At 47.4% G+C, this 26,559-nt stretch overlaps 1 protein-coding gene and 1 pseudogene across 3 annotated transcripts in view; one reads left to right on the forward strand and one right to left on the reverse strand.

The window, feature by feature from the left end:
* The window catches only part of SRRM4 (serine/arginine repetitive matrix 4), a 143,576-nt gene that overhangs the window by 95,819 nt on the left and 21,198 nt on the right, over positions 1-26,559 (forward strand). For 2 of the 3 annotated variants that reach the window (XM_036221164.1, XM_036221165.1), the window contains exons 2-8: positions 5,103-5,249; positions 12,804-12,890; positions 14,512-14,583; positions 17,254-17,280; positions 19,039-19,089; positions 22,323-22,421; positions 24,410-24,566. In XM_036221164.1, the coding sequence (XP_036077057.1) occupies positions 5,103-5,249; positions 12,804-12,890; positions 14,512-14,583; positions 17,254-17,280; positions 19,039-19,089; positions 22,323-22,421; positions 24,410-24,566 (640 nt within the window). Of the gene's footprint in view, positions 1-5,102; positions 5,250-12,803; positions 12,891-14,511; positions 14,893-17,253; positions 17,281-19,038; positions 19,090-22,322; positions 22,422-24,409; positions 24,567-26,559 lie in introns of those variants that run through there. The other variant, XM_036221166.1, reaches the window with a different exon arrangement.
* Positions 5,777-5,895, reverse strand: LOC118603568 (annotated as a pseudogene).

The following is a 26,559-nucleotide window of genomic DNA, read 5'->3' on the forward strand; positions in this document are numbered from 1 at the left end:
CCATGGCTACGGAGAGCCGCGACTAAGCTCCAGGTCGCTGATTAGCGAGAAGGGGAGAAGGGGAGCGGGGAGGCCTTGAGGAATTCGGCGCTCAGGCTCCGCTCTCTGCCTCTGTGAAGTGGAACATGCCAGCCCTTGACTTCGCTGTTTTAGCTGTCCCCTGAAGATCTTGCCTTCTTTTAAGTACCATTTTTTTTTTTTAATGCAACATCGAAGGGCTATGTGGTTAAAAAAAAAACAAAAACAAAAACCGGTACTCTTGAACAAAGATGGAACGCGGAATTTTTCTTAGAGCCTTGCAAGGATGCAGAGCTGGAGGCAGGGAAGGAGGGCAGACGGTGGGGCGAGGAGGTGACGTGGGTGCCGGAGCTGTGGTCTGAGTCCCCCGAAGTGACCAGCCTGGTCCCTCTCCCTGGACCTCCGCTTCTTTATATATATGTAAGGAGAGGTTGAATCTGATCGGTGGTTCCCACGCGAGATCCATCATCAGAATTCATTTGTTCATTCATTCATTCATTCATTCATTCAACAAATCTTTATTGAGCAAAAAGGTGCACTTGGTCAGGCACTATATCCCTGGGGATTCGGTGATGAGGAAAGAGGTTCGTTCCCATTCTCCTGAAGCTGACGTTCTAGTCCAGGAAACAAACGCTTAGCAAATAAACATATAAAATCATCACTTCAAAGAGTAGCACAGTGCTCTGAAGGAAAGCACAGTGGGCTCCTGTGGGGGCAGGGGCTTAAAAGAGGAGTAAGAGTACCTAAGGGGGTCAAGGAGGGCCTCTGAGAAGGCGTTTGAGTGAAAGGAAGGAGCCAGCCATGCACGGAGCTGAAGGAACAGCGTGCCAGGTGGAGGGGACAGAAGGAGCCTTGCCCCTGCTCCATCTGAGGACCAGCAAGGAGGCCATGTGGCTAGCCCAGGTTGAAGGACCGGGAGAGGGGTCGGAGCTGGGGTTTATAACAAAGCCGAGGGCAGATCATACAGAGCCTTTTAGTCCTGGTAATCCACTTGGATTTCATGCTTGATCTAATAGGAGGTGGGATTACCTGTGATGTTTCTTAAAAGATGCAAATTCCACGTTTCTCTCCTTCGAGACTCTGATTTCTTGTGGCTAAGATGGGACCTAGGAATCTGTATTTTTAAAAGCCCCTTGAGGGCCTCTGATACTGCGCCAGGTTTGGGAAGCCCCAGACCACATACATGCTCTCTGAGTCTCTTTCAGTTTTCGGAAAGCTGAGAAGCAAAGTGTTGGAACATCTCGAAAGATCATAAGTGTTATATTTTATTATGGAGGAGTCCTTTCTTCCTTCCCCCACCACTCCCTGTCTGCCTGGTAGAATTGATTTTGTTTTTGTTTGCTTTATAATCTCAGGTGGGGTACGTAACACCAGGAAGGTAAAGCCAGTGCTATTGGCAAAAAGGACAGCCCGCCACGTCAGGGAGGGTCCAGTTATAAACTGCGACAACTCCGTTATATCTGTCCTCATCACACCATTGCCAGGATTTCCCCATCCCCAATTCTGGACCTTGCTACTGGCAGTGATGAATGAGGACTTGACCTCACCCTGAGCCTGTCCCCCAGCAGCAGCTCCGCCATATTCCCCAACGCTGCAGACAGCCCATGCCTCTACTCCCTCCACTCGCACAAGTCCCGGAGACCTTCCGCCCAAAGCTACCTCTACTCACCACATATTTCTTCGCTCACACCAGCTCTCAGTGTCTGCCTGTTGCACGGTTGCCTCTGGTATAGATTTGTGTCTTGGGTTCTTATGATTCCCCAGAGAACCCAAAATTTCCTTCTTGTGTGTGTTCAACTCAACATTCTGTTGGGCCATACACGTACATTGTCTAGCTCACTCATCCTTTTTCTAAGAGAAATATAGGGTTGGGATAGAAAAGGCATTGTTTGTAGACCAAGTATCTAATTGGACTGAGGCATTGGCTGATTTATGTCTGCAAACTGTACCATAAAGGGATTTGCTTAAAACATCTCGAAAGCCCTTTCTCGCGTTTTGAAACACGTGTCCCCTTCGGCCAGTGCATACATGCTTTTTTATTTATTTACTAAACAAATGTTGCTGAGTGTAATAGTGGACTAGGAGACAGTGAGACATATCCTACTCTCAAGGAGTTCATAGTTTAGCATGAGAGAAGACAACGACCTAGCAACGCATGTTATTAAGAGTTTCAGTAAGGGTAGCAAAATGACTAGCGTGTCCTAGACGAGGGGTTAAATCTCCCCAAAGGTCTGCTCCCTGCATCACCAGTGGCGACTTCATCCTGCCTGTTGCTCAGGCTCAAAACCTGGGAGTCATCCTTGACCCCTTTCCCTCTTCTTCTCTTGCATTCCACATTTAACCAGCAGCATATGATGCTCGTTCTGCCTTCGACATACATCGGAATCTGGCCACATCTCATCGCCTCCATTACTGCCACACTGATCTGAGCCTGGACCATTGCAATAGTCTCCTCATCGCCATCCTCCCTTCCCCTCTGTCGAGTGTCTTTAGCCGCTGGACTGATCCTTCTAAAATGGAAGCCAGACCATATCACTCCTCTCTGTTCAAAGGGCTTCCCATCCCAGTCATAAAGGATCCAGGGTCTTCCCCTGACTGACAAAGACCTAATCTCTAATCTCTCCTCTTATCACTCCGGCCCCTGTTTGCTGTCCCTTGTATATGCCGAGGGTCTTTGAACTTGCTATTCCTTCTGTCTGGAACAGACTTCCTCCAGATACCTATGTAGAAGTTATATATTACCGGACAACCAATTATCCCAAATCTTTGTGGCTGAAAGCAACAACGAACAGTTACTACATCTTGGTTCCTGTGGGTCAGGGATTTGGCTGGGTGACCGGCTTACCATCTCTCATGAGATTGTAGTCAGTTGTCAGGCAGGGCTGCAGTCTCGTCTCAAGTCTTGACTGGGCCGTGGACTTCTATCTACTTCCAAGGTGGTCCACTCCCATGGCTGGCTGGCGCTGGCTGTTGGTCGGAGTCTCAGTTCTCATGCACATTGGCCTCTCCGTATGGCTACTCGCGTGTCCTCAGAACATGGTCAGCTCTCCTCGGACTGGTCAGTTCAGGAGCTGCCTCAGGGACCTAGTCTTGGAAGTCACACAGTATAACTTCTACTAATTTGTTCTATTCTCCATAATTTGTTCTATTCATTAAAAAGGGACTCACTAAACCCATCCAGTATTCAAGAGGAGAGAAGTTAGACTCCTCCATCTTTTGATGTCAAAGAATTCGTGAATACATTTTAAAACTATCGCAAACTGCAAGGTTAGTCCCTAATCTTTCAAATCTCCACTTCCCTGTTACTTCCTCAGAAAGGCCTTCCCTGATGACTCTATGCAAAATAGCAGTCGCCCGTCCCATTTCCTAGCCCCATTACACTGATTTATTCTCTCCTTAATTTACTACCATCTGATAAGCCGTATTTGTACTTACTTATGTATTTATTGCCTGTCCCCCCATCTAGAATGTAAACACCATGATCACAGGGGACATTTCTGTCTTGTTCACTGCATCCCCACACTTAGAACTGGCCTGGACACATTGCAGACGCTGAGAGAATTGGAGTTCACGAGTGCAGGCTAGCCTAGGCCAGGACAAGTACGGGAAGAGGCAAGCCTTGCTGGGGGCTGGGTGGAAATTGCAAGCTTTGGGTTGTCTGAGAAGGGCCAGGACAGCATTTCACTTGAATGAACGGGCAGGAGCAAAGGCATGGAAATGGAACCCTCGTAGGAGAAGAGGGGCAGGGAGGTGTAGGGAGAACCGAGGCCGAGCAGGGTGTACAGATGTCCTGGAAGCGTGGAGTTGGCAGTGAGGAGGGCTGGGAAGCCCTGACTAGAATGTTCATTCCTCCTGAGCTTGCAGTATCTCCCAGCTCAGCTTCTAAAGATGCACCATAAGCAGGTGACAGAGATGGATGTGTTTTGCTGCCCTTCTCTCAATATTGACTGGGCCTGGCCTGCTCTCCTGGCCACTCTGTGGAGCAGGGGGCTTATCAGATGGATTCATCTTGAGTCATCTGGATGCACTGGCTGCAGGAGGTTGGTGCATGAGAAATACTGACGTTTCTGATCGATCTTGACCTGCAGTCTGCATGCAGGGCAAGATCAGCCTGTGTCTCAGAATCCTGAGTCCTCTTGGTTAGGAGCCTGGAGATTTGAGTGACAGTATCTTCAAAGACTGAGTAACTAAGCAACTTCTTTTCTCTCTCTGGGACTCGAAGAAAGAGGTAGAACTCAGGTTATTCCCCTGTGTTGTTGGAGCTCATCTTAGATGGAGGAGGAAACTACAGGGCTTTATGGGAACTGTGTCTCAAGTAGGCGGCCTTATACCCACCAAGGACACCAAATCGAGGGTTTGGTTTATAGGGGAATAAATGGAGAAGGAACTGGCACTTTTTAGGGCTTCCTGTTTACTCTTATTATCTTCACAACAACTCAACAATATATGGACTGATATTATTTCCTATTTTATAATTGAAACTGACTCAGAGGGGTTGAATGGCTTGCCCCAGGTCCTTTAGCTATTAAATGGTGCAAATACTATTTGAATTCAGTTATCTCTGTACCATATAAGATAAGGCAGAGAAATGGAATAGAAATAACAAAAAGAAGTTGGAACTAATCCTATCATGCTTTGACCTCTGATTATGTCATGAGGAAGGAAGTGAAATGCTGGTTTCCAGCCTCTCCTTGTGATTCAGTCAGGATAAGGTATGCTACGCTGCAATAACAAAGAAACTCAATCTCAGTGGCTTAACGTAACTAAGGTTGATTTCTATCATGCAGAGTCTGATGTGTTTCAGGCATCCCTCCTCCATCGAGTAGCTTCCCCTTTTAGAATATGTGGCCTCCAAAATTCCTGTGACAGAGGGAGAGTTGGAGAAGGTACACAGATCTTATTGCGTCAAACCGGAAATGACATATGTCATTCTCACGCAGAGACCATCGGCCAAAGATAATCTCATGGCCCCAAACTAACTGCAAGGGAAGCTGGGAAATATTAGGACGTCTATAAATATTTGATGAACATTGAGAGTCTCGTCATACCCTAACACTTTTGCCTTCTTACTTCTGCCCCTGTAGGACAGAACCCCAGAGCAGCCTCATGGTCCCAGCCCAGGATGGACCCTCGGAAAAGCTGAGCCAGCATCTGGCCACTGAAGCCTTGGGCACCAACAGCTGGGAGAGAGACAAGGCCTGCCGGGAGCTCAGTCCTGCCAGAGCACGCAGGTGAGACCTGGCCCCGCTCCCATCTTCGGAGCAGTGAGCAAGTTCAAGTTGACGCAGAAACGACGTTTGTTTCAGTGGCCACTCTCTCCCTCTCTGTTTTGCGAGCTCCTCTTTCGGACCTTTAAATCAGGAGTCAGCAAATTGTTTTTTCTGTAGATAACCAGATGGAAAATATTTTAGGTTTGTCAGCCAGATAGTCTCTGCCATGACTACCAATCCTGCCATTGAAGCACAAAACAGCCACTGGAAATATGTAACCAAATGGGCATCGCCGTATTTCAATAAAACTTTATTTATAAAAACAAGAGATAGGCTAGATTTAGCCCAAGGGCCACAGTCTGTTACCCCTGCCTTAAACGATAGAGTTAGTTTCTCTTCATTTTAATGATTCTGTGAGCCCCTGGCTCTCAAATCATTTTTTTTTTCTTTTTTTCTTTTTTAGTTTTTTGGCAAGGCAACCCTTGGTTGACCTCGCAGATTGCAAGGGCCTTGTCAACTTACAATCCCTTATTTTTAAAAAATTTTTATGCCTATAGCACTTGGTCTTCCTAGGTGGTCTCCCATCCAAGTACTAACCAAGCCCAACCCTGCTTAGCTTCCAAGATCAGAGGGCATCAGGCTTGTCCAGGGCGGCATGGCTGTTAACTAGTCAAAAGCTTTCTTCCGACTCCTTAGACGAAGTCACCGCTCTCTTGCTGCCCTGAGCCTGCGTCTACCCCCGCCCCCCAGTGACAGACGGAAAACCCATCATGTGTCCTTGTCAACATCACTCTTCGCATACCCCCTTTGCCTCCTTATGTTGAATCAGAGAGTGTCAAAGACATTTCACATACGAGAAAACTGAAATCAGTTGGTAGCAGGGCCAAGATTAGCCGGAGGCCCCCCGATCTGGTCCAAATTCTCGTCTTCTCTCCCGGAGTTCTTGGGTTACTAAGGTAGGTGTTCTAAGCCATGTTAGGCACCTATTTAAGAATCAGATGTGTGCTTCCCCCAGGAAAAGGTGTGTGCTCCGTGGGTGCTCCCTAAATCTGTGTACCAGTTTAGAGAGCTCATAGACTCCTGAGGCTGATGAACTGGGACCTCTAGTTAAGAACATGAATTTTGAAGAAGTGGCTTGGGAAGCCGGGGTGGCATTCATGGATGAAGTCTGCTCCTCCACCCATGCTGCCATCTTGGCTATGGGCCTTAGTTAGGCTGTAGTTTCGATGAGGAAGAAACAGTTAAGTCCTATCAGCTTGCAAATGTGAAGATCAATGTCAGATCCGGGGAATTACCTGCAGTAAACAGGAAAAAAAGCTGTTTCCATCACAGGCTAAGGAGGATGGAGAGAGAAGGAGGAGGAAGGGAATTTCCTTACTTTAAAAACATTGTCTCCCAGACGATTAAAGGTGAGTTAGTGTGTTGCAGAGATTTGTGTTCAAACCTGGATACTGCCACTTATCAACTGAGTGGCCTCGGGCAAGTTACTCTGCCTTCCTGGGCCTCAGTTTTCACAGCTATAAAATGGGAATATTGAGGTCTAATTCTCAAGGTCAGGTGAGGATTAAAGTAAATCAGGTATGTGCAGATCCTGATGGTAGACCTAGCATGCAAGAGGTGCTTAAAACATTATCTCCTGGAGCCAGAAGAGCAGATTCTGGGCATGAAAAGCTGAAAAAATGATGCCACGTTGTCAATTTGATTGTAGAGCGTCTGGGCGTCTCACTTCTTTCTTCCATCTGTGGCCCACTCTTTGACATGATAAAAACCACAATAATGATGATAATATTAATAGTGATATCAAAGTCATGATAATTATAATTATAGAAACCACATGTACCGTGAACTTGCTCTGTGCCTGACCAGGGCACATCGCATGAGTGAGCTCTGTTATTCTTTGCAACAAACTTTGCATACAGGTATCCTGTTTTATTCCCATCTTACAGATGATGAAAATAATACTCAGAGAAATCTCTGAGCATAAAGTAATAAAGCAAGAATTTAAACCCAGGTGTGTCATTTTCTGGAGCCAACATTCTTTAGTGCTGCACATTTACCCTCTGTGTATTTGACCACTGTGTACTAAACCACTGTCTATGTGACCACTGTATACCCAACTCCTTATGTAACTGTGGTATACTTAACCACTATTTTGGTCCTTCCAGCGCCGTTATGAGGGCACACCTAGGAGAACTGGGAGAGAAAGAGGTAGAGGAAATGCAGACCCACCTGGGTAAAGGCATTTGGGATTTATGGGGTTGATTATCTCCCTCCCAGATCTCAAATCTATCCAAAGTCAAGGGCTTTCTTGATTTTACCCAATCACTTAAATCTGAGTCTAGGACAGTGATTCCCAAATCTTGCTCCTCAGGAATTCTGGGGTTCCAGAAAGAAGTGAGAGCAATTGACTGAAACAATGAGATCTTTCTCTGTTTTACAAGACACATTTCTAGGCATCCAATCAAGATGGTGGAATAGGTAAACATTGTACTCACCTCTTCCTGTGACCACATCAAAATTACATCTAAACTATAGAAAAATCATCAATGAGAATTGCATGTAATTTAGTTAAACGGAAGGCCTATAAGGATCTACAGAAGAAGCCATGTTGAGACTGGTAGGAGGGGTGGAGATGTGGAACAGGCTGCTCTCACACCCATGTGTGGTGGTTAAAAATTGGGAGGGATAGCACTTCTAGAGGATTGAGGCGTCTGAGCCTTACACCAGGTTTACCAGCCCAGGGATCCAGTGCTGGGAAGAGAAGTCCCCATATCTTGTGGTTGAGGATTGTGGCTAGTGATATGGAGGGGCTGTGGGAGTCCCAAACATTACTCTTAAAGTGTCTGCACACAGACTCACTCACTCTGAGCTCCAGCACTGGGGCAGCAGCTCAAAAGGCACTAGGAACATACAGGGAGGAACTGAATTGTCTGGCTTCAGGGTGAGGGGCAGCCTTCTCCCAAACAGAAGTGCTGGCAGAAGCCATTGTTCCTTTCTTGAGCCCTCCCCCAACCCAGTATGCAGATGCAGCTGGATGCCATATCTGAGTCTCCATCAACCTGGCTTACACTGGTCACCTTGCCTTGATGATTCCCTGAGACCCTACCCTGCCCAACTTGCAGGCCCAACAGAGGCAATTTCGGTGGCTTTTTCTTACAAACAGCCTGTCTTGGCTCATGCTGCAGACTTTCCTAAAATCTCTCAAAGGTTCACAAACCCCAAACAAGCAGCATCTGGCCTCGGTGTGCCCCGTACCTCTTGCTAAGTATCCCCTAGCCCGGCACTGGCAGTAGCCAGTCTTGATTTGTAGCTTAGCCCCTCTCAGGCACCCCTAAGCCCTGCGACCATCTACAGATCACTTCGTATCTCATACCAAGTGGCCTTGGGCAGGGTACAGGCAGCAGCAGACCTGCATGCACCAGAGCCCCTCCCAAGAGGTCCCAGAACCAGCACGCCCAGTGGCCAGCTTCAGAACACACCAGAGTACCACCCAATCACCTCCATGAATGACACACCCAAAGGGCAGACTGGGCAGGCTCCAGAGCTCTGATAAAGTGAATCCTGCTCCCTAGGGTCAGCCCCTGCATAACAGCTGCTCCCCTGTAGTCATGGCCAGTTCTCACAACCAGTCAGCCTGAGGGTCAGTCACTCCCACTGATGTGCCAATAGCAGTCAAGGCTCAACTACAACAAGAGGACACACACACGACCCATACAAGGGACACACCTGGAGCACCTGGCTCAGGTGACCAGAGAGAACTGTACCACTGGGCCCCACAGGACACCTACTACATAAGTTCATTTACCAAGACTGAGAGACATAGCAGCTCTACCTAATACATAGAAATAAACTCAGAAGGGCAGCCAAAATGAGGAGGATAAGAAATATATCCCAAATAAAAAACAAAAAACAAAACAAAACAAAACCAGAACAAAGCTCCAGAAAAAGAACTAAACAAAACAGAGACAAACAATCTATCAGACACAGGGTTCAAAACACTGGTTATAAAGATGCTCGATGAACTTAGTGGAAGAGTAGATGGATTCAATGAGAACTTTAACAAAGAGATAGAAAAATTGAGATAGCAAACATAAAAAGAACCATTCAGAAATGAAGAACACAATAACTGAAACGAAGAATACATTAGAGAGAATCAATAGTAGAATAGATGAAGCAGAGAACTGAATCAGCAATTTAGAAGATAAGGTAGCAGAAAACACCCAATCAGAGCAGCAACAAGAAAAAGGATTCCAAAACTAAGACGATAGTTTAGGGGGCCTCTGTGACAACATCAAGCATCCCAACATTCTCAGCATACAGCTACCAGAAGGAGAAGAGTGAGAACAAGGAATCAAAAACCCATTTGAAGAAATAATGACAGGAAACTTCCCTAACTTGATGAAGGAAATAGAAATGCAAGCCCAGGAAGCACAGAGAGTCCCAAACAAGGTGAACGCAAAGAGGCCCACACAAGACACATCATAACTAAAATGGCAAGGTTAAAGACAAAGAGAGAATCTTAAAGGTAGCAAGAGAAAAGCAGTAAATTACCTACAAGGGAACCCCCATAAGACTGTCAGATGCTTTCTCAACAGAAACTTTGCAAGCCAGAAGGGATTGGCATGAAATATTCAAAGTGATGAAAAGCAAGGACCTACAACCAAGGTTACTTTGCCCAGCAAAGCTACCATTTAGAATTGAAGGACAGATAAGGAGCTTCCTAGACAAGGAAGAGTTAAAGGAATTCATTGCCGTCAAACCAGTATTACGAGAAATGAGAAAGAGATTTCTTTAATAAGAAAAAAATTTAAAAATATGAATAATAAAATGGCAATAACTACATATCTATTAACAATTACTTTAAATGTAAATGGATTAAATGTTCCAATCAAAAGACATAGGGTGGCCGAATGGATGAAAAACAAGACCCTTACATATGGTGCCTACAAGACATGCACTTCAGATCAAAAGATACACGCTGACTGAAAGCAAAGGGATGGTAAAAGATATTTCATGAAAACGAAAACAATAAAAAATCCGAAGCAACAATACCAATGTAGACAAAATAGACTTTAAAACAAAGACTGTAACAAGAGACCAAGAAGGATTCTCCTTCTGGGTATTTATCTAAAGAAAAATAAAACACTAATTTGAAAACACATATGCATCCATATGTTCATTGCAGCATTAATAGGCAAAATATGGAAGTAACCTAAGTGCCCATCAATAGATAAATGGATAAAGAAAAAGTAGTACATATATACAATGGAATGTTACTCAGCAATAAAAAAATGAACTCTTGCCATGTGCAATAACACGGATGGACCTCGAGGGTATTATGCTAAGTGAAATAAGTCAGACAGAGAAAGACAAATACTACATGATTTCATTTATATGTGGAAAATCAAAATACATACATACATACATACATACATACATAAAGCAGAACAAAGCAGAAACAAACAAATACAGAGAACATTTTGATGGCTGCCAGATGGGAGAGGGCTTGGGATGATGGGTGATGAAGAAGAAGGATTAAGAAGTACAAATTGGTAATTAGAGAATAGTCGTGGGCATGTAAAGTACATCATAAGGACTATGGTCAATATATTGTAATAACTATGTATGGTGTCAGATAGGTTCTAGATTTATTGTTGTGATCATTTCATAAGTTATATAAATGTCTAACTCTATGTTGTACACCTAAACTAATATAATTTTGTATGTCGACTGTAATTGAAAAAAAAAGAAATTAACAAATAGGACACACTTTTAAAAGATTTTTTTTTCTTAAGTATTTCTCCCTTAAATGCTTTTGGGTATTTTTCTCTGAAATTCCTGGCAGCTGTTACACCGGGAAGTGTTTATATGAAACAAGATGATTTAACAAGTGGCCAAATTATTTCATCCATTCATCCCTCATTTGGTCACTCACCAAATATTTATGAGGCTCTTACTCTGTGTCAAGCACTTGTTGAAGGAAAAATTTGGAAGAGGCCTATCACATTTACATAGGCAGCCCGTTTGCTTCCTGGAAATGTGTAGTGTGCTCTGTGCTTTATCATGTGTAAGTGTAGTTAAGTAGCGGGTTACTTAATCCCTACGATATCTATTTTCACCTGCTAAAAGTGACTCTCTTGAAAATGTTCTAGATGTAGCTATATGATTTTTAGACTGGCAATGCAGAGACCTTAACATATATTGTAAGCACTTCATCTTTTTTTTCCTACCAACCATACTGATCCAGATTCTTAGAATGAAATTAAATATGGCAACATTTTATGATGTCCTGTAAAGCTTGGGTCCCCAAACCCCAAGCTGCGGACTGGTACCGGTCCGTGGCCTGTTAGGAACTGGGCCACACAGCAGGAGGTGAGTGGCCTGCGAGCAAGCGAAGCTTCACCTGTATTTGCAGCCGCTCCCCAGCGATAGCTTCACCGCCTCAGCTCCACTTCCGGTCATCAGGCATCAGATTCTCATAAGAGCACCGGTCCCTGGTGCCAAAAAGTTGGGGGTCACTGCAAAAGGGTTGGGTAATCTCCAAAAAGGATAACCACACAAACAAACCTGAGAAAGCAGCTGGTTTTATGAGAAAGCTCTCAGAGTAGGAATCACACAGGCCCTGACTCAATTCCCAGCTCAGACACTGCTCTGACTGTGCGGCCATGGGCAAGCCCGTGCAACTTTCTGAGCCTCATTTTCTTCACCTGTAAAATGAGGCAAAAAAAAAAATCATACCACTCTCAAAGGGTTTTTGTGCGTGTCAAAGCATATAAAACGCTTGGCACATGATAAGTGAATAAATGGTACTTGCGTTATAGTGACAATAATTGACAATAATATTCTTATTAATAATACGTTTTCCCACTGTGGTCCAGCTGGGTTGGCATGTTTCAATGCCTAAGAATTTTTTCATCCCAAACCATCTCCTTTTTCCACAGGATGGTGTTTTTAAAAAATCCCTGGAGCCTGCCCCAATTATAAAAGGAGATAACTTGACTTAATTTAACTGCAGCCTGAACATTTGAATTTAATTGAATGGGAAATAATTATTCCTGAAGAGCAAAGGTTTTTGAGGGTCTGTGAGGCAATATAAGATATGTATCTCATTACATTAGACCTTGGCAAATATACTTTTAATAATCAGCTGCTACTTAACATATCCGCCTCCTATTAAATTTCTGGCAGGAACTACAGACAAGATGTATTGGGGAGGGAAGGGGCTGAACTGCCAATTCATTATTTAAAAAGTGATTTATTTACCAAGGTGAACCATTTGCAAATCCAATAATAAATCTATTAAGGAGCGGTTAGCCTCTATAATTCTGTTTTAAATAATCAATTGGTGTTTGGGTAACATACAGCGTCTGTCTCATTAGGTCGCCATTAACTCCTTATTTGAGGCACTTAATCTGAAGTGTGACTGAATCGGCCATGAGGTGGTAATTAGGTATTCGATACAGGTCCTTCCTCCTCCAAGGAACGGGGTCCTGCTTCTCCTGCTGCAACAGCTCTTGTCGGGGGGATAGGAGAACCCCCGAGTCCTCTAATGCCTGACTTCTGTGCTCCCCATAGTGCCTCCCATGACAAAGACTTGACACCACCACCTTCCTCCAGGGGGAAGAAGAAAAAGAAGAAATCTACCCGGAAGAAGAGGCGGAGGTGAGGGCCCAACAGGAGGTGAAAACTCGAAGGTGGGGGAAGGGAGGAACTAGGGGTAAAATGGGTTTCGGAGTCAAATGGTGAGAATTAGATTAAAAAAAAAATTGGATGTGGAAAGAGTTGTCAGTGTCTGACACGTAATAAATAACCAATTAACAGGAAGCATAGTCATGACCATAAGTAATTTTTTTTTTTTTTTTTTTTGCGAATGTTCTCTGTGCGGAGGGCCGTGCTAAGCACTGTGTTCTCCGTCATCTCTTTTGCCCTTGACCACAATCTACCGGGCAAGCATTATTGTCCCCATTTCAGAGATGAGAAAAGAGAGGCACAGGGAGGCGTGGGGAAGGGTGACAGAACCTACAGGGACTTGACTCCAGGTTCCTCAAGGGATTCCATCACACCCACCCAGCAGGTTTAAGGCCAAGGATAATGGACTTTATTTATATTTTTGCCAGTTGTGAACTTGTTTGTACCCTGTGAATTTTTTTCAAGGTACAATTACTGTTTGATCTTTTTGTATTTAAAAAAATTTTCACATTTTTTTCTAAGCTGCTACTCACCCCTAAAAGTATGTCCATTGTTTCAGACCCGGGGGGTGGGGTGGAGGTGGGGGGTGGGCAGAGACCTTAGTGGGGAGAGTGGAAAATCTCACCAAACCTCAGAGGCAGTATTTGAAGAAGCCTGCAGGGGGCAGCAGAGAGGAGTGTCTGACTGTCTGGCCCCAACTCCAGGTTTTCTGGGACCTTGTTTCTTGGACACCTCGTTAGCCTAATTCTAAGAAAACAGACCCAAAGAGGACCCAAAGGGGAATGTGAATGAAGACCCCGAGTTCCAGCTATTGTAGGGTGAGCGATGGAGCTGGGGCAAGTGGCCGGAGCTTCCTGATCTTAGGGGTAGACATGAGAATACTTCAAATGTCCACTGATGCCATGTTTGGGGACAGGTAGTGTGACTCCCTAAGAGTCAGGTTGTTCTCAACCCTGCATTTTCCCCTGCAGATATGTTTGGTTTGACCCGCGAAGTATTTTTGTTTGTTTGCTCATTTTGTTCTATTTGGGTTTTTGTTTGTTGTTTGTTTGTTTGTTTTTGGTGTTTCGAATTGCTGGCCAACATTTAAAAGCCAGTGGATCTCACATGAAAATATGTTCTTCGATCGAAAAGGCAGGCATTCTGGAAGTCCTGGGCCTGCATTCCCATGATCTGAGAAGCAGCCCCCCACCTGTTTGGTCAGGAGCTCTCTCATTTACCTCAGTCCCCAGCATTCCCTACTGTCCTATACCTGACCTGCTTCCTCCACTTATGCTACTTGAGAGGTCTCTGTTAGCACTGTGTTGGAAACTCCTCATCTCTTTCAACCTTGGTATTTTGTCAGTGGGGTAATAAGAGACTCAGAGCGGTGACAGAGCCAAGTGAACTTCAGGTGGTGAAGTCAAGATCGGGACTTGGGTCACCTGAACTTCTCCTGACGTTTGAAACAAATGCAAGCTAATATCAGTATTGGCGTTATCCTGTGTGGTGCCGAAACTGCTGAGACCAGCATGGGGGCCAGAGCAGGGTCTCTGTCAAACCAACTGTGGCCTTTAAGAACCTTCCTCTGATAGGCGTCTTCGTTCCCCGGCAGGTCCCCATCATATAGCCCATCACCTGTCAAGAAAAAGAAGAAGAAAAGCTCCAAGAAACATAAGCGACACAGGTATTGTCCTCCGCCGTCAGCAAACAGGGATGTTCCAGGTGGGGTGGAGGTGGAGGTGACAGTGGATGGCACCAGAGGTCATTTAGAAGTATATCATTTCATTTATGTAAAATATTTATCTATGGATTGTTATTTATTTGTATCTCGTATAGGCTGAGACCCTGGTAGCGAGAACCAGAGGCCCGCTATAGCTCACTTAGGCCAGAGAGGAAGGAGTTCAATGATAAGGAGACAGGCAGGAGTGTCTCAGGGACCAGCCAGGCCTCAGCGAGGGTTTGAACCAAGTTGTGGGCTGCTGACAGAACCCAGGTAGGATACACAGTGCCCCATGCCACGTGGGAGACATGGCTGCCCCCTGTTTCCACCTCTCTGTGCTGTGGGTCCAGCCACAAGAAGACACTGAGTCTCACTGTTTCATTCCTTATTCCAAATTCCCAAGGAAGTCTTCTCTGGTCCAACTGTGTCCTAGAGGATGGGATCATGCAAAACATGGCTTCTGGGAGTGTCCGCCCTTGTGGACAGTTAAAGGGGGATTCTGAACTGGACACACATTCCAAAAGGTGCCCAATATATACACATGCACATATATACACACAAACACTCACACAGACATGTATGTTTATGGGGGGAAATAATTGGAAGGATATACAGCAGAGGGCTCAACTCTGTGGTTCACGGGCCAAGCCAACATTTTATAATTGAGAGATTTTGCAACATAAAAATTAAGCTTTCCAGTTCCTCTGTAAAATCAGAAGCTGTGTCTTCATTGGACCCATTTTTCCCCGGGCAACTATCAGCTGGAGCTGAGGAGATGCTGTTCATAAAAAGGAGTGTGGGTGCTCGGCTTGCCACAGGCCCCCACTTAGCCTGCTCCCCACATTTACAAAGCCTGCTCGGCCCCCAGGGGTAGGGATTTTGAAGCTCCTTGTATAAGTTATTCGCTGTGGTTGGCTGCAGATCATAGGGAAAGAGTGGTTTATATTTTTGCTTATCTCTATCTTCCAATTTCCCTGCATCAATAGTGGATTACTTGTGCAATTAATCACAAGAGAACACAAGGTAAAAAAAAAAAAAAAAAAAAAAAAAAGAGTTATTTTGGGTTTTCCCCCTGCATCTCATCCCTGCTACAAAGTTGCCCCAAAGTGACCTTTCCCAATCCAGGGGTGTGGTCACATCTCAGCCTTTATTGCCGGAATGGTCTCAACTTGATTTGGTTTCACTGAAATGTACCGTCCCCAACCCCCATGATCCAGCTGATGCTGAGTTTTTGCTTAATAGAAGATATGGGCAAACCAATCCGTGAAATGTTGTTAATTTGCTGTTAGAAATCTTTGCCAACATGAAGTTCTTCATAGAAGCCGTGAACTGCCCCGCGGGTGGCTGTAGACGGCCAGCTCATCACCTTCGTACACTGAACAATTCGTCCCAGGTTGGGGGACTTTTCCTAATCTGGATCTTGGAAGCCAAGTGGCTTCTTGCTTAAGGGTTTCTTGGCATGAGAAAGAGACTGTGCCGGAGAGTTAGAAACAGGCTGTTTTTCTGCCAGCTACTGTCGCCCAGGGGTTGGAGGCTTATCAGGAAGAAGGACCATACAATGGGAGATCGTTAGGGAGAAATGCTGATTCTGGTCCTTCCCAAACCTTCACCTACTGCTGGCCCATCTTCCCCAAGTTCTTGATGGTTGACTTTTTTGGAAATAGGAGCTAGGGGTAGGAGATGCATTGAGATGATTTTTCTGTCCTCAATTAATGAAGCTTCAGGATTAAAAGAAAGATTCCCAATTTTCACATCTGGGATGTGATCGAAATACCCATTATGTGTCATGAAAAAGGATTCTGGGCCTCAGGAATAGAACAGTGGCCAAGACCAGCCCCTACCTTCACGTTCCTCTCATTCTAGTTGGAGAAATACATAATTATCATCTGCAGAACTCTGTACTATAATAAAGCTAAGCTCAGGAGCTCACTCAGAGAGCTCGTGGGAGCAGAGAGGAGGCACCCAGCCAGCCTGAGGGGATGAGAAAATGCTACAAAGAGAAAAAAACATCTCAGAGGAGTTCCGAAGGATGAGCAGCAGTTAAGGTGGAACTGTGTGACCTTGGGCAACTTAACTAACTTCTCTGAGCTTCAGTGTCTGTATAAAATGGTTGTTGGTAGTACTTCCCAGGCTTTGGGGGAAGACCGAATGAGGTCGTGTGTGAAAGATGCTTAGCATGGAGGCTGGCACAGAGTTAGAGTCCCACATGTGGAAGCTGGTTGTCCCATGATGACGAAAACGATGATGATGATGATGTTGACAGTGGTGAGCCCACAACTAGGGAAAGAAAGATGCAGGTGAGACCGAGGGTAGGCGAGGAGGCAGAGGACTCCCTCTTCTGCCTCCCTCCTCCAGCCTCATCCCAGATGGGACTGGAGCACTGGTAGGTTTTTACTTGGGAATTCTAAATGCAGATTGGTGTCTCCTATACGGTCCTCATATTCTTTGAAATCTAAGAGAGGAGGATTTGCTAGGTGTCCCAACCCCACTGTGACATGGTCACAAATGCATTGATACATTCACCCCAGGAAAAGAAACCTCAAACTCATCTATATTTATTTTCTTCCCTTCTTTCTCCCTTCCTTCCCTCCCTCCCTCTCTCCCCCCCCCCCTTTCCTCCCCCCCTTTAATCAGGTCATTCTCCAAGAAGAGAAGGCACAGGTAAGAATCCCATCACCTCTGGCTACTTACTTCAGCTTTCTGCTTCCCTAACCAGGCATCAGGCAACTCCTAGGCTCAGAGCTCTCTGTCTCCAAAGTCTGTGTCCTTGGACACACCCTCTTCATCTTCCTCCGATATCAAGGTCTAGGCTGGTTCCCTGTAAGTTTCAAGATGGTTGCTCTTGAACCAGGCCTTCCCCACACCTCTCCCCTCCCACCAGAAAGCCTCTCCACCCTTGCCAGAGTCTGTTTGTTTTACCACTGATTGAAACCTTGGGTTGGGGCATATGGAGAAACACCAGCCACCCCACCAAAGCCTTCCTGGCTCAGTGACAGAGGCCAAGTCCTACTGTGCCTCTGTGGGTGAGCGCAAATAAAGGTGTCACCTCCAGCTGTGTCCAATAACCGGATCCTGTGCTAAACCCTTTCCGGGGTGTGTATTTAAATCCCCATCAATTCTCATCACCACCCTGTGCAGTGGATATGTTTGTTAATCCCATTTTACAGATGAAGAAACTGAGACTCCGACGGGAGGTGTGACAGACATATAGTCAGAAAGCGGCTGAACCAAAATTTAAACCCAGATCCCTCAGATGGAGGATCAGGCCTCCCTGCGGTGGCCTCTTCAGTAACAATAGCCACATCCAGAGCCGTTGGGAGAGTCCAAAGCCCTTTTATTCAGTCAATTAACAAGTAGACATTGATTCTACCGGCTTCATCCACCCGACCGCCTGAGCAACGGCCCAATATCACAGTCAAGGAAACCAGGTCCCCAAGAAGACAGGTGATTTGCCTGAGGTCACACAGCAACTATGCGGTAGAGCTGGGACAGGAACATGGAATTTTCCGTGAGGTCCTGGGCTCTTCTGTCGCACAGGCTGCATCTCAAACGTGAGAACAGATCCCTGAGGCTAACTTCGAGGTGTGATTTCATGCAAATGAAATCGATTTCCTGTTCCCAGGGCCTAGGCCAGTAATGCAATTTTGGTGGCCTCCCCTGAAGCCAGTCTGGCTTAAACTACCAAGTGGCGTTCACCCTCTGGGGGACCTCGATTTGATCACACTGGAATCCCAACTCATATCCATACCCCAGCCCTCTGACTGAAAAAAATAAAATAAAATAATAAAACACAGTACTTTAAAATTCACAGACAGAACATTTCAAAATCTGCCAAGCTTCGTGAGGCTTCAGAATATCTCCTTGAATATTCACTCTCTTCTCTTAGACATTGGTTAAACAACAGTCAAGAGCATGGGCTCAGGGGACCTGTGTCCTGGGGCCACATCCCAGCTCATCTGTGTGATCTGAGCAAGATTTTTGTCTTATCTGAGGCTCCGTTTCCGCATCTGTAAAATGAGTGCTCATTAAACTGTGCCAGTATCCATAGGTTCCAGGCAGAATAAAACGAGATTATTGACAAAAAGGATTTAGCAGAGCGCCCATCCTATCATAAAGCCTTGAGAAATGGCAAGATATTACTATGACCTTTATCACTCCTGTTATTATTAAGCTCCTAGAGCTGACCCTGGCACCCTCTGCACCCCATTCTCGGCCTGTGTGTGTGGGTCACCGTTTCTAGCTGAACCTGCTGGGTGAAAAATTGCGCAGTGGTGACTCTGGTCTTGAAAATGACCAGTGTCTGTCCCCAAACTGCCTGGATCTAGTGGCCCCTGTGTGTTAAGCATTTTAACAGCTTGTTTATTTTTATCTTTATCTGGAATTTTGCATCTTTCAATTAATCGGCCATTTCTCATTTAGCTCCTCCAGCCCAAAAAGCAAAAGAAGGGAAGAGAAGAGGCACAAAAAACAGTAAGTGGAGACCACCTGGAATGTTCTCTCCAGTGTGGGGAGTTGGGGGATCCGCTTAACTGGCAGAGTTTTAGAGTTTCCTAATGAACAGGAAAGGAAAAGGGTGGGTGGGCAGGAAGGAAGAAGGAAGAGAAAGACAGACCTTTATGTGGCTTGCCGTGTGGGTTGGGGCATGCGTGAATGCACGAGGTTGTGTGTGTGATGTGTGAGTATGCACGTGTGTTTGTGTGTGCGTGAAAGTGAATGGTGTGCATCGGTGTGCACGGCGTGCCCATCGTGTGTGCGTGCGTGTGAATTCCGTGTTCTGTGCGTGAATTGTGTATTTATATGTATGCAATGTGTAAATATATAGCACCCGCATTGTTTGTAAACATCTATACACTTTTCTGTCGTGCAAACAGCTATGTGTGCACAGATGTATTTGCAATATGGGTAAATAGTGTGTGTGTGGCATATTCTTTGTGTGCACACGAAGCATGATGTATGCCTGTGGTTACGTGAGCATGAACGCATCCAGAGTGCATGCAGATGCTCCCTGTGACACCGTGTGCGAATTCTGTGCACTCTGCGTGTGCACCGCTTATGTATCTATCTGTGTGCATTACTCATTCAGAGGATGCAGGATGGTTCTTACGTATGCAATGTGTGCGTGCTACGTGTGCTTGAGGACTTTAAGAGCGCATGATTACGTGCATGCACATTCATGAGTGTGCATACGAGTCCAAGCCCTGGCTGCTAGGGCTTAGGGCGCGGAGATGTCAATGACGCTCCTGCACCCCGCGACCTCTGTCACAGGGCCCCAGCTGGTTCACAGTTATAGCTGGTGGTAGAAATTCAAATCAGCCAGCGCTGCCTGCAGAGTTCAGTTCCCAGCCAAATTACAAGTGAATTTGGTTACAACCCACCTACTTTATACCCTGCAAATGTTAGTGCGTGTGTTTTCCAATCAACTAATATTTTATCTCCTGCCAAGAAGCTTCTAAAGTGAGGATCAAAGGCAATGGGATGAAAGGCAGTCAGCTGCTGGGGGTCAGAGGGGAGAGGAAGCAGGGGCGCAGAGGGAGGCCGCTCAGCTTTGCTGCTCCAAAAGGTCTCTTCACCCAAGGTCAGGGCAAAGGAGGTCAGTTCAGCCACCACCACGGGGCCTGGGGAAGGCTCCAGGAGGAAGCTGTAGGGCTTTGAGTTAGCTCAGGGAAGAACTTCCCAGTCATCAAGCTTGTCCGATTCAAGTCAAGAGGCAGTTATTGGTCATACGTATCGTGTATGCTTTTGTGCTAAGCTCAGACAGACCGCGTATTCTCCGAGTCCTCAGCATCACTTGTCCAGTGGGGCTGCAGTACAGACGCCCACAGAGCCAGGGGCTGGGCTCAGCCCTGAGAGCACTGGGAGGGGTCATGGCTGAGACCAGGACTGCTTGCCTGAAGGCAGCGAGGCGGCTGCCCTCCCCCTTGCCGAGAGCTGGATGAGTCCCAGAAATTGCTAGCAGGATTTGCGAAAGCCAAAGACAAGAGTCAGGAGAGGGAAAAGCAAGAAAAACGAGGTGCCCCTGACACAATGTGTGGTTATTCTTGCCGAGTCCCATGTCTAGGCTGATTCTCACCATGTGACCACTGCAGTGAGTTAGCGTCCCTTAGTGAGGCCTTCTCGTGTGACGGGCCCTGTGCTGGGTCCAGGACAGAGGTTAGCCAGACATTCATCCGGCCTCGATGAGCTCACAGTGCAATGGAGTGCAGGAGCCAGACGCGGGACAGGCCACAGCATGGCGGTGGCACACGGGAGGCCGGGGCGCGGTGGGCGCCCTGCTGCTGGAAGGAGGGGCGGCTTCCTGCAGGAGGGGGTGTCCAGGCTGGGAGTGAGGGTGACGGGAACCATTCTAGGCTGCAGGGTAGGTGAGTGCTTTCAACTTTCTGCGCCTCAGTTTCTTCCTCCGTGAAATGGGAATGGTAAGCGACCCTACTCCATAGTCTGTGGTGAAGGAGAGATGAGCCCACGTATGGAAAATGCTTAGGGCACGGTTTCCTATTGTCATCATCCATCATCACCGCCACTGCCATCATCACGAGGACATCACGGACTGGGAAATGTGTGAGGCAGAATCCAGGCGGTTCAGAGCCGCTCGAGCCTGCCAGGCCAGGCCAGGCCAGGCCAGGAGATGTCGTGCAAGGAAGCTGTCGCCAGCTAGGCAGGGGGTGACTTCCGAAGGTGCTTGGGGTTCGGGGTCATTGTCTGGGTTTGCCATGAGGGCAGTGGGAGGGTTTTAAGCAGGGCGGGGATATGGTCTGATTATCCCTGAGTCCTTTGTCGGGATAATCTCCAGAGAGAGTCATCTCTGTCTCCCACTGGCTTCCTGGCTTGGCTCAGACCATCGACACACCTCGTGCGTGCTCGGTGACCACTGCCACCACGACTACAACTTCTGAGTCATCGTTATGACTTAGAGGGAGCTGAAGTAACCTGTAAACATACCCGTTTTGGTGGTGGTCGTCGTAATTACGGTTATTATAATTCTGGTTGTTGCCGAGGTTTGTAACTCATTCTGAAAGTGGGATTTTTGACTTCACGCCAAGAGTCTGGACTTCATTTTCCAGTCCTGAGGTTACGGATGGGCAGCCCAAAGGCCTCATTTACTCTGCAAATGTGTTTTGTTTGCCCTAAATGGTGTCATTTTTACAAATGAGCTTCCGTTTAAAATAGGAGTCTTTTACATAGAACTCTGTATTTCTACATTCGCTTGAGGAATTAGAAGATACAGCACCATGCCAATATTCTGAGCAAAGCCACTCCTTTCTTTCCCCTGTGCCCGTCAGTTGATACTTTGTTAATGCCCGATCGATTCACGCGTCATGGTGCCTGACTGGCACACGAAGCTGTCTAAAACCGAGACTCCCGCCTTAGGTGAGGGAGGGGTGACATGTGGAGGTGGCAGTCCTGTCCGGGGTGTGGCCTGCAGCGGAGCTGCTGCCAGCGCGGTGGGAGGCGGAGTCATCCCGCCGGCTCCTCCTAGGACCCCTTTCCCGCTCACTTGTGTTCAGTATGGCTGGTTAGAGACCCCCAAATTCCAATACGGGGAACTGGGGTGATGTGGGAAATGAGGCGGGGGAAATGCTTAACTTTGGGGGGGATGGCGACAGCGGACAATGTGTGTCACGTGATTAAAATTTCTCTCTCTCTCTCCCTCTCTGTCTCTCTCTCGTCTCTGACTCCTCCTCACTTCCCACCCGCCCCACCCCAAGATCACGAAGCCGGCCCCGAAAGTCCCGTCGCCATCGCCATCACCACTGCCCCTCGCGGTCCCCAAGCTCGGAGTCCCGCTCCTCAAGCTGTGAGAGCAGGTAACCCCTCACCCCAAAGAGCCTCCACACCCAGCCACCGCCCAGAGCCCCAGCTGAGACTCCGTTATCCTCCGCTTTGCCTCTCACCGTTGCGTCCGGGGGCCTGGTTCCCAGCGGAGGAGGGGCGCCCTTCCCCGTAGAGAAGGGGCTGCAGACGGAAGGGTCCACTGCCTCCACCCGCTGACACGTGTGCCTCCTGGGTGCCACTAACGGGGCACTGAGGTGCTAAGGACTCTTCCTCCGTCAACCACATGGTCCCCTAAATGATGTGGGTACTTCCGTTAGCCCTATGATGTGGGTACTTCTGTTAGCCCCATCTTATAGATGAGGAAACTGAGGCACAGATAGGTTAAAGAACTTGCCTGTCACTTAGGTACCGAGCGACAGAGTGAGGGTGGACCTGGAGAGTCCCGCCTGGACTCTGCAGGAGGCTCGCCAAGGGTTGCTCTAAGCACAGAGAAGCTAAGCAACCTGTGAATGGCCACCCAGCACCAACCGCCTCATTCTGAGGCCTGTCCAAGTCCGGTTTCTCCTAACTTAGACCCTCTCTGTGCTGACACATTGGCCGTCCCGGCCTGAGAGGGGAGGAGAAGGTGCGTGCGCCTGGCCAGGCTGTGTGGTCTCCCTCCCAGCGAGGAAACAATAGACATGCTTGCTCAGCCGCCGGCGAGCTCCGCGGGGCCTCTGCCTGGCCTGCATTGGTGCTTCGAGCTCACCGGCATGAATGACGTTACAGCTGGGAGAACTGCGTCTTGGTGGGCAAAGGGATCTGAGCAAGGTCACGGCGACTGGCAGAACTGGGACAGGGACCCAGGTCTATGGGACTCAGCCCGAGCCCTTCATCTCCAGCCCAGGCCAAGTCAGCTCTCTGCAGGTCAGCCTTGGTGGCCTGGGCCGGAGCGCGATGCGGGGCAGCAGACGCTCAGGGCATGCACGTTACCTTTCCCCAACTCGCCTTTTTGGGAAATCGCTACCATCGCACGCCCTGGCTTCAGCCCACCTTCTGCTGTCACCTCTCATGGTGGTGTTGCTGCCCGAGTTCCTCTGAGCTGAGGGACACTCCAGCAGGCATGCAGGCAACATCCACTATAAACGATCCGGAGGCCCCAGGGCAGGGGGACTCTCTAGAGCAAGAACCATAGGCATCGGTTCCTGCAGGGTAGAAAACTCTGCTCTGACCCTGGTTCTGCTGTTTTCATGCTGTGCGACCTCAGGCGAGTTCCTAACCGTCTCTGAGCCTCAGCTTCCTCATCCGTAAAATGGGAAAGTAATACCTGCCTTAGCTATGTCTTCGAGTTGTAGAGAGGACTGTGTAAGCACCTTAAGAGCAGTGTACAAGTGCCATGCTTATCGGTGAGGTTTAATATTTATCGCCGCTGTGGCTCCGCGCTAAGGGGCCGAGCGGAGCGCAGACAGACGGCTTCTGAAGAGTCGGAGGTTCCTTTGGTTTCCACGGCAGACGGGGCAGCCACATCTAGCTTGGAAAGCTCACAGAAGGCAGCTTTGTCATTTTCGTCAGCTACTTTTTTTTTCAAAAGTTTTGGGTGACAGTCAATAAGATGCTTCTATTTCACAGATGGCGAAGTCGCATACACAAAGACACGCAGAAAATGCAGTTATATTTATAGACAAACACATGAAAACACAGATGGACATGCCCAGACATACACAGTCACATACAGACTTAGAGACAATGAAGGACATTGAACCGAATCAGGGTAGGGACCTTTCCCGTCTTCACAGCTGCATCCGCAGCCCCCAAAACACTGCCAGGTATGTGAATAAGCATTTGTCAAATAACAAATGAGAGAACGAATGAATGAATGAATGAATGGGCAAGTGGGTGGGTGGATGGATAGAGGCACATGTAGTTCATACAAACACACTCAAACACATGCTCATAGTCCTCAGATTTTCTAGGTCCCTCATCTCCCTCTCTGCCATGCTCCCCTTCAAAAGACCCTCAGGTCTCTCTCCCCTGATCCCAGGCACCGCGGCCGGTCCCCTGAGGAAGGGCGGAAGTCCCACCGAAGGCACTCCCGCCGCTGCTCCAAGACCCTGGGCAAGGCCAGCCCCGAGGCCCGGTCCAGCCACCCGCCCACCCAGCCTGTCCAGATGCTCAGCCTCCTGTCAGCCAGGGGTGTAGTAAGTATTCCACACAGCCTCCTCAGCCGGTTTCGGCTACGATTCCGGGGGGAGGTGGAGGAACCAGTTCAGGGCAGTGTATGCCATATTTTAATTCAGACTCGGGCAAATATCCCACTGGTTTCAGACCTCATTATTGATTAGCCAAACGGTCATTCACTGGCCTTTGAAAGAACTGCCTTGGGGATGTGGGGTTGGGAGCGAGTGGTTAGAAAAATGCAACTATCCAGGCTTTTTATCAGGGGGATGTTGAAAAATACGTATTGGCCTCCAGAGTGACATCTGCAGGAGTGCGTGTGTGAGGCACCGTAGGAGGTTTCTTTGGGGAGGAAGGAAAAGGGGGCTCTTTGAGGTCCCAGAGGCACTCCAGCTTTTCAGCGAAGCCCGCATCTTTGATGCCAACTAGCCTGCAGCATCGATTGCCAGGCGGGATGTGATTTTACCTATGTAAACACAGCCTCGTATGCACAGGACCTGTGTTCTCTCATGTGTCCTCATGTGTCTCAGGGAGTTGAGAGCACAGTGACTCTTACTGGTCCCTTCCACAGATGGGACCGAAAAACCAAGGCTCAGAGAGGTTACGGTCTGGGTAGAAACCACAGAGCAAAGCAAGAGCAAATGGAATTTAGCGACCTGGCATTGAACAGGCTCATGTAACACTCCCTGAGGTCAGCAAGGAGAAGCTGGAATGTGACTTCAGTCAGTTCGACACCAGCAAGTTCCCTGAGCAAGGGATTTGAACTTGGACCTGAACTCAGGTCCCAGCTTTGCCACGTCCTAGCTGTGTGGCTTTGGGAAAGTCATTTAACCTCTTTGAAACTCAGTTTTCTCATTGGTAAATACCAGTTCTATATGGGGTTGTTGGGGATACCCAATAAGACAGAGTATGCGAAGGCCTTTTATAGACTCTAAAGAGACAGACAAAGAGGAGGCGATTCAACACCAATATAGAGTTCACAGCTGGCCGCTGGGCAGGGACCTGTCTTCTCTAGCTATGAGCAAGTCTGAAATTTTCAGAGAGCTGCTCCCTCAGAAAGAATGAGGTAGGAGTCAGGAAAAGCTCAGGAGTGCTTGCCAGGAGGTCAGGGAAGAGAAGATAATGATAAACCCTAGTTGAGTCTCGTTGACACAGCAGTTATTATCTGAAGTGCATTCTGGGAAACTCTTCTTTACCAGTCAGGGTACCCTTTCTCACCAAAGTCAAATTTTGCCCAAATTCTCTGCCTAGCTGAAACCATCCAGAACTCTCCACAGACCCCTCCTCTGAGGAAATGCCTTGTCTCCCAGGGAGATTGTTGAAAAGGTAGAAATAAATTTAAAATACAAGCAGTAAGAGGTGGAGGAATGTTTTTAAGTCATTGAAAGCTACCCAGTCTCTCTGCGTATGGTATCTGTGACAGCTCATTCAGTGGCCCCAACCGACCCTAATTAAAAAATACCATTGGGAACAACTGGCTTATGTGTTTGTACTGCCTGGGATGGTTTCCTAAAGGCCATGTCTGTTGAGATATTGAAAAAAAAAAAAAAAAAAAGGCGGGAGGGGGGGTGGGGAGGGTAGTTCCCCATCCCAGCTAGTAAGTTACCAGATTGGCTATTGGTTCTTGAAGCTTCGATGTCCCCAGTGGGCCCAGCCCTCATCAGAAGAGCTGAAAGTTCATCTGTACGTAGATGGCAGAGGCCTTGGCAGCTCACCTAACTCAGTGCCCTGATTTCAAGGAGAGAAACTGAGACTCACAGAAGAGAAATGACGTCTATGGGCCATGGCAGGTCAGAGTTATGAAAACATGGGTTTACAGTTACGTGGCCAAATCCTGGCTCTGAGCTAGGGATAGTTACTTAAACATTTTGAAGCCACCATGTCTTCATCTGTTAAAAAATGAAGATAATGAATCGTCTTCAAAATCCTTGTTATTAGGACAAAAACAAAGTAATGTTGTAAACTGTCGAGCCCAACGCTTGGCACAGGGGTGAAACTCAGCAGATATTAGCAGAG

The sequence above is a fragment of the Rousettus aegyptiacus genome, unplaced genomic scaffold (assembly GCF_014176215.1).
Source record: "Rousettus aegyptiacus isolate mRouAeg1 unplaced genomic scaffold, mRouAeg1.p scaffold_m13_p_5, whole genome shotgun sequence".
In the NCBI taxonomy this organism is placed as follows: Eukaryota; Metazoa; Chordata; class Mammalia; order Chiroptera; family Pteropodidae; genus Rousettus; species Rousettus aegyptiacus.